This window comes from Podarcis pityusensis (assembly GCF_964106645.2).
Source record: "Podarcis pityusensis genome assembly, chromosome: 1".
Classification (NCBI taxonomy): domain Eukaryota; kingdom Metazoa; phylum Chordata; class Lepidosauria; order Squamata; family Lacertidae; genus Podarcis; species Podarcis pityusensis.
Window position 1 is genome coordinate 57,916,348 of NC_138028.1, and position 10,419 is coordinate 57,926,766.

Here is a 10,419-nt window from a genome sequence, read left to right on the forward strand (position 1 = left end):
TATTATTATTATTGAAATCCACAGTTGTTGCTCTGTCCACCTTTGCCCCTTGCCCTGCTCAGTGCTGGCATGTGGCACCCAGGAAGCTGCCCAGAAGGGGATGCAGCCCTTGGCCTGAACATGGTTCCCCACTCCTTCCATTGCAGACTGTAGATAAACTCAGAGTAAACAGCCATCTGTGTTTCAGACACTATTTATACTCTGGCAGTTTTGCAGGCGCTGGCAGTGGTCCTGGCATCACACAACTGCCACAATCGTCTTTAAATACGGAAAATATTTAGATTTTATAGAAATCTAAATATTTCTACACAATGATTTTGATGGTGAGATTAATTCCACTATTTATTGCTGCTCAGCGCAGTGTTTGTTGCTGATTATAAATACATCTTATGCACGAAGGAAGGATTTTATTTATCTCACAACCTTCTATTGGATGCTGCTGCTGAGTCCCTGCTTGGCTTTGGACAAGTCATCAAACATGCTCCAGTGTGACCATTTGTAAATCTCGTAAAAGGTTTAGTGTTCATTATGAGAAGAAAGGTACTGCAAAGATTAATCGTGCTTTTTTTATTGAACATTAAGATAGTTAGATGAAATGCACTGGGGAAAATATTAGCATTTCCCTTAGGTAGTCAGATGAATGAATTGCTCAAAAGTCACTGCAAGATTTCTTTCTTCTTAGTCAAGCTAACATTAATCTCACAAAGAGAGAGATTGTGAATTTAATAGAGTGCTATATTTTATGGAACAAATTCTTTAATAGGGAGTTGAAACTAAAAATAGAATAAAACATCACACAGTGAGATTTCTAAAGCCCCTCTGCCCAACAGTAGACCTTAATGCATCTTCACAAACATCCTGTAAGGTAGTAAAAAATAAAATAAAAGCAGGAAACTTGCAACAAATAATAGAACAAGCATGTTGATGTGGCTGTCAACTTTCTGAAACTAAGCAGCTCCTAGTCTGGTCGGTGCTTGCATGGGAGACTGCTGGAGAACGGCATGTGTGCTGCTGTGGATTCTATGATGGAAAAAAGGTGGGGTAAAAATGCAAGAAAATATATAAATGACAGCTCAGATGGCTTCATAAAGATTCTTCTTTCTCACCGTGCGACCTTACTCGTTAATTTCAGTTTAACAGGCCCAGTTTGCCTACACAGAAGACTGCATCGAACGAATGTGCTGGCCATGCGTGCAAGAGAACTGTCACATGGTCCAGTGTGTTAGATCTAGTCTAAAAAGGGCAGCAGCATGCTATAGACTACATTGTAAATCTTTGGGCCGCAGATGGTTAGTGCCATTTTTTATTGCTTCACCATGTAAAAAAAAATCTTGCAAGTACAAAACTAGCATTCTGGAATGAGACATTATAGGTAAGCTTGCTCACTAATGCCAGTTTTCTAAGAGTATAGAGCTTTCATATGGGGGAGCATTCAGAAATATGATTCCCACCTACCAATGTGGCCCTCTGTGAAAGTTCAGAACAGCGCAAGGATTTATGCTTGCACAACACCACATTCCCTCCCCCCACCTCACCTTCTCCACAACCTCTTCTAAATATGATCTAGGGGTTCCCACAACCCTCTGGAGCTGATATGGGGAAAATGTGTGAAATGCATAGGGGGAGCAGGGGGGAAATCCTATTATTCAAGGAGATGGGATGGGGTAGTTGAGTACTGTTCCATATAGTACAGGAATGAGACAACTCTGATTTTCATTAGGTCATAAGGCCCTGCTTGATTTTATTAGAAGTGGTAGCTTTTTATTTGAAAGAAAATAAATTGAATCTTATAAAGCTTTTTCCTGGTTGTGTGAAAATGTTTTTCCTCAGCTATCTGCAAACAAATAATTGGGGTTCTGGTGTGGGGTGTGTGGGTGTAAACGTTATAATACAAACAGAAATAAGTACAGACATCTTGTAGTAACGGGCTGCAGCTCTGTGGTCAGGGAAAGTCTGGGCAAAAGGATTAGTCTTTACAAGACATCTTAAGCAACCGACAGGTGATGTTTCACATATGGCAGAGGGAAGGGCATTTCAGAATGCAGGGGCAGTAGTGGACAGATTACTCCTGAGGCAATGTGGTGCTCAAAAGGGGAAAAGAGGTCGCCAACCACCTCTATTGATCTTCCCCCAGCCGAGTCAAACCAAGGCCTGCTGAAATTCAGGACTATAAATAATCATAATGGTAATAATACAACCCCCTTTAATATTAATAATATGGCCCTCTTTAATACCAGTAATGCACTGCTTAAAATTGCAGCTATATTTTCTGGCTATGTGTCCCCCACAGGCCTGAATGCTGCTTCAGTTCCTTCCGGAGAATGGATGCAAAGGCCGCCACTGAAAAATTCCAGCAGGATTTGGGGTTTCGAATGCTGAACTGTGGAAGGACTGACTTGATCAACCAAGCTATAGAAGCATTGGGTCCGGAAGGGGTCAATACAATGGATGATCAGGTATGTAGAAGGACGGGGTGTGGGTGTATCTAATATTAATTAGGCAGATCAGTATACAAAGCACTTACTGAGATAGCTCAGACACGGTCTCTTCCAGCTCTGTAGCCCTATGATTCTAAGTTGCAGAGGACGTTCCAGTTCATGAGAACTGATACTCTTCCTTCCTGTTTCTGCCCACCATTATCACATTCTGGGGATTGGTGGACAGAGGCAATTTCATGGGCAGCAGCACCCAAGTAAAATTTCTCATGGGGCAACACAGCAGCAACAAGAACATCAGCAGGCACACACCCCTCAATCCACGGATGTTCTTTGGAGGTTGTCGACCATTATGGACGTGTTTGGACATGTTGACAAAGGGAAGGCAAAATGGCTGTATCCTGCTGCCATTTCAGGGACTCCAGTTGGTTGTGTGAAGAGGGGAGCCTATTCTTCTTGCAGAGTTCTCCCCTACAGCTAGGGCTAGCTCCCTAGTGCAGACCTTTGCCTCCAACTCATGGGGGGTGATGAGAATGGACAATGACAATGGGGCAGGGGAACAGACCTAGCATGCTCATCCCTCTCTCCCTTATGCAATTCTATCTCATGCAGTTAGTATTCCCAGATAAGGTTCCAAAGTGTGCCTATAAACTCCATGTGAGAATCTGAATCACAGGCTTTTTGATGGTCATTGCTTTTGGGCGTAGCAATCGAAGTTTGCTGACCACATGTTTTGTCCTTAAAGGGTATGACTCCACTCATGTATGCCTGTTCTGCTGGTGATGAAGCCATGGTCCAGATGCTGATCGATGCTGGTGCAAATCTAGATATACCAGTAAGTAAAGACTGAACCCAGGAACGCTGCCAGTTTAAGGTCTGACCAAGAACCATTGCTTATTATCCCTCAGAAACGGTGTCTTGTTTTGGGACGATTGCATGTACTGAAGGCCATTCTGAGAGAGAGAGATTTCCTTCTCTGAAAAATAATTGTTATGGATTCTAGAGCAATAAAGCTTAAATCACCTTCAAAGCTTGCCACAGATGAGATCATGATTAACAGTGGCATAGTAATGGGGAAATAGAGGGAGTAAATGTTTCCTCCCTGCAAAAGCAGCCTCTGAAGGAAACCAGTAGATGCAGTAGAAAAAACCCAAGGGATTGAATGCACTGATTGGTGTTGGCAGTACTTTCTGAGTCGTGTCAGCCTGTCATTCCCAGGGGCCGTAATTTACTAGGGAAGTGCCACTCCCAGGCATTTCTAAGGGGAGAAGAAAGATGGCAGTGGCTAAACATTCTTTCAATTTTTCCTAGGTCCCTGGTAGTTCCTCCCGATACCCATCAGTTCATCCTGATAGCCGGCACTGGACCGCACTCACCTTTGCTGTGTTACATGGACATATCTCTGTAGTTCAGGTGAGCAAAAGTCAAGTTGTCAATCTGCAGTTTGAAATAACAAGAAACAAAATGGAGATGCAGGGCATGCAAGTTCAGAAACTAGTTGCTTTTGGAACACATATCTATCCTGTAAAGATTATTATTATTATTATTATTATTATTATCAACAAAAAACACAAACAGGATAGAGCATAGTTTTTTAAAAAATAACAACAGTACCAGGTCATCACACAAATAACAACATATAATAAACTTACTCCTAAAAAGACTTCATGTGATCATTATATTTTGTCTACATATTATATTTATAATATACTTAATAGTGTATGTGGTTGAATATTTCCTTGCACTGTATTACATTACGAACACACTCCATTTTTCAATAACCGAGTTATTGACTTGAAGACCTTCCCTTACCCTCAGGATATTAGTTAATTTTACTACATTCATTAACTCCCCAAACCTCAAAATCCATTCATCCAAAGTAGAACTTCTTACTTTCCCCCAGTTATGACAGATTATCATATGTCTCTCTGTTAAAAAATAGATTACGATTTCTTTATCTTTCCAGAATATTAAATCTTTCGCATAACCCAACAGCAATTAGTACTGGATCTGCAGACAGATCTATTATAAGTTGACTTGATTTTTCAGCTCAACACATGATCTTTGGTATCTCCAACAAATATGCCACACTAATAAACTTATATCAGTTTTGTATTACTTCCCAGCTTTCCAGGAGGAAGGAAAATTCAGCAAGTTTTCAGTGCTGATATGCTATGTCTACAGTATAAATATGGCATAACATTTGTTCATGCAATGTTTTTCTCCTCATTATTTGTTTATCTGAATGTTTTCAAAGTTTTCATGGACCAGTTGCAAAGGTACCATCATTGTTCAAAAAAATGATATATTTCCAAGGGATCTGCCCACAATATGATTGTTTTAAGATCAGGATTGATCACATGCTTAGTTACGGCAGGACAATAGAGACATCTTGAAATCCAGATCCTCTTGCTGTTATTAATTATATCTGGATACGGGAAGTATATGTATAATATCATTTGTGCATTTATAAAATGGTGGCATCGCACTGGTTATGCTTATCCAGGCTCTTCCAGTAGTTATAGCAGAATTGACCTTTACATGGAGAAGAGAAGTCTAAAGGTTTCCTCCCTCTTCCCAAGTAATAAAAAGAATGCCTGCAGTATGATCCTAAGTGGGTCTAGTTGGAAGTGTATGTAGAATTTCAATTTACAGCATAATTCCATACATGTCTACCCTGAAGTAGGTCCCATTGACTTCAGTGGGGCTTACTCCCAGGTAAGAGTGCCTCCACACTGAATAAGGAATGATGCTCCATTTATAACTAGCTTTTATTTGTTTAATTTCTTCTTCCAAGACAATGAGGAAGCAATATGAGCAGATATCTTGATAAGTATATTTGGTAGCTAGAATGTGTCTACATATTAAAAATTAGATTAATGAAATCTAACAATATATCCAGAAGTTGCAAAGCAACATGTTTGAAATGTTTCTTTAATATGTCATTGGAAAAACCAGTGTTGGTCATTCCTTACACTCCCAAACACGTCAGCTGCGGCCTTGTGCATGTCCTCTTTCTGCTTATATTGTCTGTGTTGTGGTCAAAGGCTTCGTAGAATTTGGATCCAATGATGTATTTAAGGCTCTTGAAATTCTGTTGTTATCTCCATTTAATGTCAATAGGAATTTAAAATGAACAACAGCAAGTAGTCAGTCACAGGTAGAGATTTTCCTGTTTCTGCTATTTCTGTTCACATAAGTTAGCAAGCAATTGTGGACAGAGTTCATTCAATTTCGAATTATACATAAATGCAAATGTCCATGCAAATGAGATTTTGCCTTCAAAGACTTGGAACATTGCCAATGCACTCTTTAGTATTGCAAAGGCCGGGCACACTTAATTTACACATGCAATGATAATAAGCGTGTTTTGCCCCAGAGACACCGCTGAGAATCCTGTCAACAGAACCTTTCAGAAGAAATGAAGCCTTGGGCTTTCTAAGCCATGTTTTTGTTAACTGCAATTAATGTTTACTCACTCCCTGTTGTTCAGTGGTAAACATTTAATCTTTGGAAGCTCTGTTTTTCAGATGTCTTCAGTGACCCATGGGAATTAATTGTAGGACCGATTCTGCAATAGTAATAATAATAATAATAATAATAATAATAATAATAATAATTATACCCTGCCCATCTGGCTGGGTTTCCCCAGACACTCTGGGCAGCTCCCAACAGAATATTAAAAACGCAATAAAAGATCAAACATTAAAAACTTCCCTAAACAGGGCTGCCTTCAGATGTCTTCTAAAAGTCAGGTAGTTGTTTATTTCCTTGATATCAGAGTAAACACAATGTGGGCAGATCCTATGGACACACATGCTTGGATTACTCAGTGGTAGTTGTGTAACTGCCACATGCAGCTTTGAGGAACATTCAGATGTACAAATCAAAATGCTCCTTTTAACGACAGCATTCCCCTTTTCATATTTTTGTAATGTTTCATTGAAGAACGTACACACTGAGACCTTTAGAGCCGGTAAACAAGAAGGCACTAAACATAAGTAAACTTGAAGGAGTTTTCAGCACAGCATTCTCCAATAAGAAGAGAGGTGGATGCTATGAGCCTAGTACAGTGGACCCTCCGGATACGAACTTAATGCGTTCCGGGAGTCTGTTCGCACCCCGAAAATAACATAAATAGAGGTGTGCTTCTGCACACACACACACACACGGCACGATTGAGCACGTCTGCGCATGCGCGCGTGGCAAAACCCGGAAGTATACACTTCCGGGTTTGCCGTGGCCGTAACTCGAAGATTCCATATCCAGAGGGATACGTAAGTAGAGGTACGATTGTAGTGGATTTCTGCTGAGGGAGGTTACTCTTGTACTTTTTCTGTTGCTCTGTTTCTTGAGTTGTTTGTTCCTACTTGCATTTGCAGTTGCTCCTGGATGCTGGCGCCCACGTCGAAGGCTCTGCTGTGAACAGTGGAGAGGACAACTATGCAGAGACCCCACTCCAGCTGGCTTCAGCAGCAGGCAAGTCTGAGCAAGCCTTGCATTTTCACTCCCCAGAAGCAGGAATTTGCTCTCTTAATGCGCAGTAGGTGTCAAAACACATAAAAGTGGGAAGAAGCAATGTTTTCAAAACTGCCAAATGCATCTGTTCCCGCACCCTTCAATATTTTTAAGCTGACAGCTGCTGTCATGCAATTGCTGACTGAGCATTCTGTGTGCACGGTAGGGCACTGGGATGATGTGTAAGTTGCGCCATGTGAACAAGGCTGTGTGTGACCCAAGTGGAGGCATGTCCATCCGGTCTTCTTCATCCTATTTCGGGGGGAATGGTCATAGGTGTCTGCTGTACAAATGCGCAAAGTTGTATACTCGTTTCCTAGACTGCACATTCTCTTGTACACTCAGTGGGACGTGCCTCAACCTACATACAGGATTCTCTGCTCACGATGTGTGAACTGGCCATATGTGGGTTCTTTTATACCTGGATCAGCTGTGTGTCATTTACTGTACAGCATTTTAATGTGTGGTGTGCATCAGTTAACCTATAACCCATTTTCTCTCTATGAATGAACACATAAATCAGATGGTTTCTATACAGTATAGTATATCCTTTGAAAATACCAATAAAGGTAAAATGGTTTGTCTTTCTAGGCAATTATGAGCTAGTCAGCTTGCTGCTGAGCCGGGGAGCAGATCCCCTTCTAAGCATGCTGGAAGCCAATGGGATGTCCTCATCGCTTCACGAGGACATGAATTGCTTTAGCCACGCCGCTGCACATGGACACAGGTAAACCTGATGGACAGGCACTCATTTGCAGACAATGATGCTTAAAATGCCAAGTTAACAGCGATGGACTGCACTTCAAGGTGGTTGTACACTATCTCCCCTCTCCCTCCAGCAATATGGGTATAACAAGACCAGGGGCATTTTGCAGGGCTGGCATAACCCACACTCTCTTAGCCACTGCTCTGCCCTCTTCAATATAGGCATAATAAGGATGAACTTCATTGCAATTGACGGTCAGGGACTGGGCAGAGGAGGAATGGTGGAGACCACCTCCACATCCCGACCATTCCAGGGAGGAGGAAGACAGAATAGATTTATGACAGGGGTTTGAGGAAGGTAGCAGCTTAGAGGCAGATGAGGGGGGAAGTTGGGAAATCATGGGAGAGCCAGAACAACACTCAGCTGACATGTTGTCGTTAGAAAGTATTCCAGCCCCTCCATCTCCCAGAACCCAGAGAGCCTTGAAAATAGGAAAGCAAAGAACTCAGAGACAGAGGGCACATAGCAGCACTCGTAGAGGAGATGATGAGAATGACGAGTGAGGAGGTGGGAGAGACGGAGGGTGGAGATTCACTCGAGACAACGCCATTATCCAAGAGGCTGGGCTCAATAGCCTCTCTGTGTAAATACTGAATAAAAAAGGACGGTAAGAAATCTTCCTTTGTCTTTATACTTTCCTGGGCAACAGCCGGGAGTTGCTGACAGCATCCTGACATTGACATTAACAGAGTATTTTTTAAAAAAGTTTACAAACACAGAAGAAAACAACATTTTTGTATAACGTAAGTCCCAAGTTAGGAAGATCGTGAACTCATGTCTCTGCTGCTATATTTTGCTTTTGACTTCACTCCCCCAATCACACCTATGTTAAAATCATGGGTACCTGAACTACGGAGTATCAATTACTTCTTCACTAGGAAAAAGCAGCAGAAAATTTCACTATCTGTTGCTTCTTTCTGGAAAAAATGCACAAGGAGAGCATACAGGAGAGATAACTTTGTGCCCTCTGTAGTCATACAGAAAACGTCATGTGCCCAGCTTGTGCGCAGAGAGAACAGCGGCAAGCAGTAATTTAGGTCCACCACTAACAGTTGGTGTGGCTGTCGTGTAAATTTGTGTGGTGCAGTGGAATGTGGACCTGCTGAGCTATGAAGCTCATGGGGTGGCTGTAGATTGTTATGATGGTAAAGGAAGATGAACCCATGTATGCTTCTCTTGCTCTTTGGGGGAAGAAGGGGATACAAATTGGGGTAGGTGGGTGGGAAACACAGATAGCCTATGGACAAAACAATAAGTATGCAGGCACTGAAAGGATTTAATGTTGAATTCTGCTTTTATATTTATCCTGCTGATATGAAAAGGCACTTTGCCATCTTTAAAGCATATCTGTGGAGATAAGGGTCTATTAACCCAAACTTCTCGCATAGCCTGGAATGAGCTTATACTTTAGCCCTCTTCAGGCAATACCTGTACGTGTTAAGTAAAGAGGTGAGGGGGCAATGAGTATGCTAGCTCTGCCCCCGCTACTCCAGTCACCTTCCACAAGCAGGAGGGCAATCTTCTGAAGTGGGCAGACTTCTGTACCCATGGAGTACATTCTTGTATGTTTTAGAATACAGTGGTACCTCAGGTTACAGACGCTTCATGTTACAGACTCCACTAACCCAGAAACCAGTACCTCAGGTTAAGAACTTTGCTTCACGATGAGAACTGAAATCGTGTGGCGACAGCAGGAGGCCCCATTAGCTAAAGTGGTACCTCAGGTTAAGAACAGTTTCAGGTTAAGAATGGACCTCTGGAACGAATTAAGTTCTTAACCTGAGGTACCACTGTAATGGGGTTTTCAAGATCTGTGTGGAGCCTCCATGGATACAGGAAGCTCTCTTCTTCAGACAGTCACTCAGCAACTTGTGGAGGGCCACAGGTTCGATGGGGAATATTGCTATAGCACACTCATCTCTCATGCCCCACCCTCCACACCCCATGTTTAACAAATACAGGATCTGAACACCTGAAGAGAACCCGTTGGGATACTACACCCAACCGCGAATAGCATCTCTCGTTTTCCTTTATTGCAGAAATGTTCTGCGCAAGCTCTTGACCCAGCCGCAGCAGTCCAAGGGGGATGTCCTCTCGCTGGAAGAGATTTTAGCAGAGGGCGTGGACAGTGACACCTCCAGCCAAGGAAGCTCCAACGAGGGCCAGGTTAAGCTATGCAAAGCCAGGATGAAGGCTTTGCAAGAGGCCATGTACTACAGTGCTGAGCATGGCTACGTCGACATCACAATGGAGCTCAGAACGCTTGGTAAGGGGAGCTCATTTCCGGACACATTGCTTCAAGAATAACAAGGCCTGTGATTTTAAGATATGGGAGCATTCCCACTCTGTCTATAAACTTTATTTATTTATTTATTTATTTATTTATTTATTTATTTATTTATTTGAGGTGTTTTAGTACATCTTATATAATGGGCGAGATTCAACCGCTGAGTTCCATCAGCAGAAGCCCTGAACAAGGACCTCTGTTTATGGGTGGGGTGCCCCCTTCTTGTCCCCCCCCCGTATGCCCCTGCACTCCCGAAATTGGATCTGAGGGGTAGGGATAAAAAACAGCATGTGAGGGATCGCTCTATCTGGCAAGCCAAAATGCTTGCACCACTGGAACGATTGGAAGAGTGCAGCGTTGAATTCCTCTAAATATGTTTCTAGAATACATTACATAAAACTTTAATAAGTCAG

The 10,419-nt window shown here is 42.3% G+C and overlaps 1 protein-coding gene across 1 annotated transcript in view; it reads left to right on the top strand.

Moving 5' to 3' along the window:
* ABTB2 (ankyrin repeat and BTB domain containing 2) overlaps positions 1-10,419 on the top strand; it is a 159,480-nt gene that overhangs the window by 134,856 nt on the left and 14,205 nt on the right. Inside the window, exons 5-10 of the mRNA XM_080983055.1 lie at positions 2,291-2,456; positions 3,181-3,270; positions 3,747-3,848; positions 6,818-6,914; positions 7,545-7,680; positions 9,759-9,985. Of these exons, the coding sequence (XP_080839181.1) occupies positions 2,291-2,456; positions 3,181-3,270; positions 3,747-3,848; positions 6,818-6,914; positions 7,545-7,680; positions 9,759-9,985 (818 nt within the window). The remainder of the gene's footprint in view (positions 1-2,290; positions 2,457-3,180; positions 3,271-3,746; positions 3,849-6,817; positions 6,915-7,544; positions 7,681-9,758; positions 9,986-10,419) is intronic.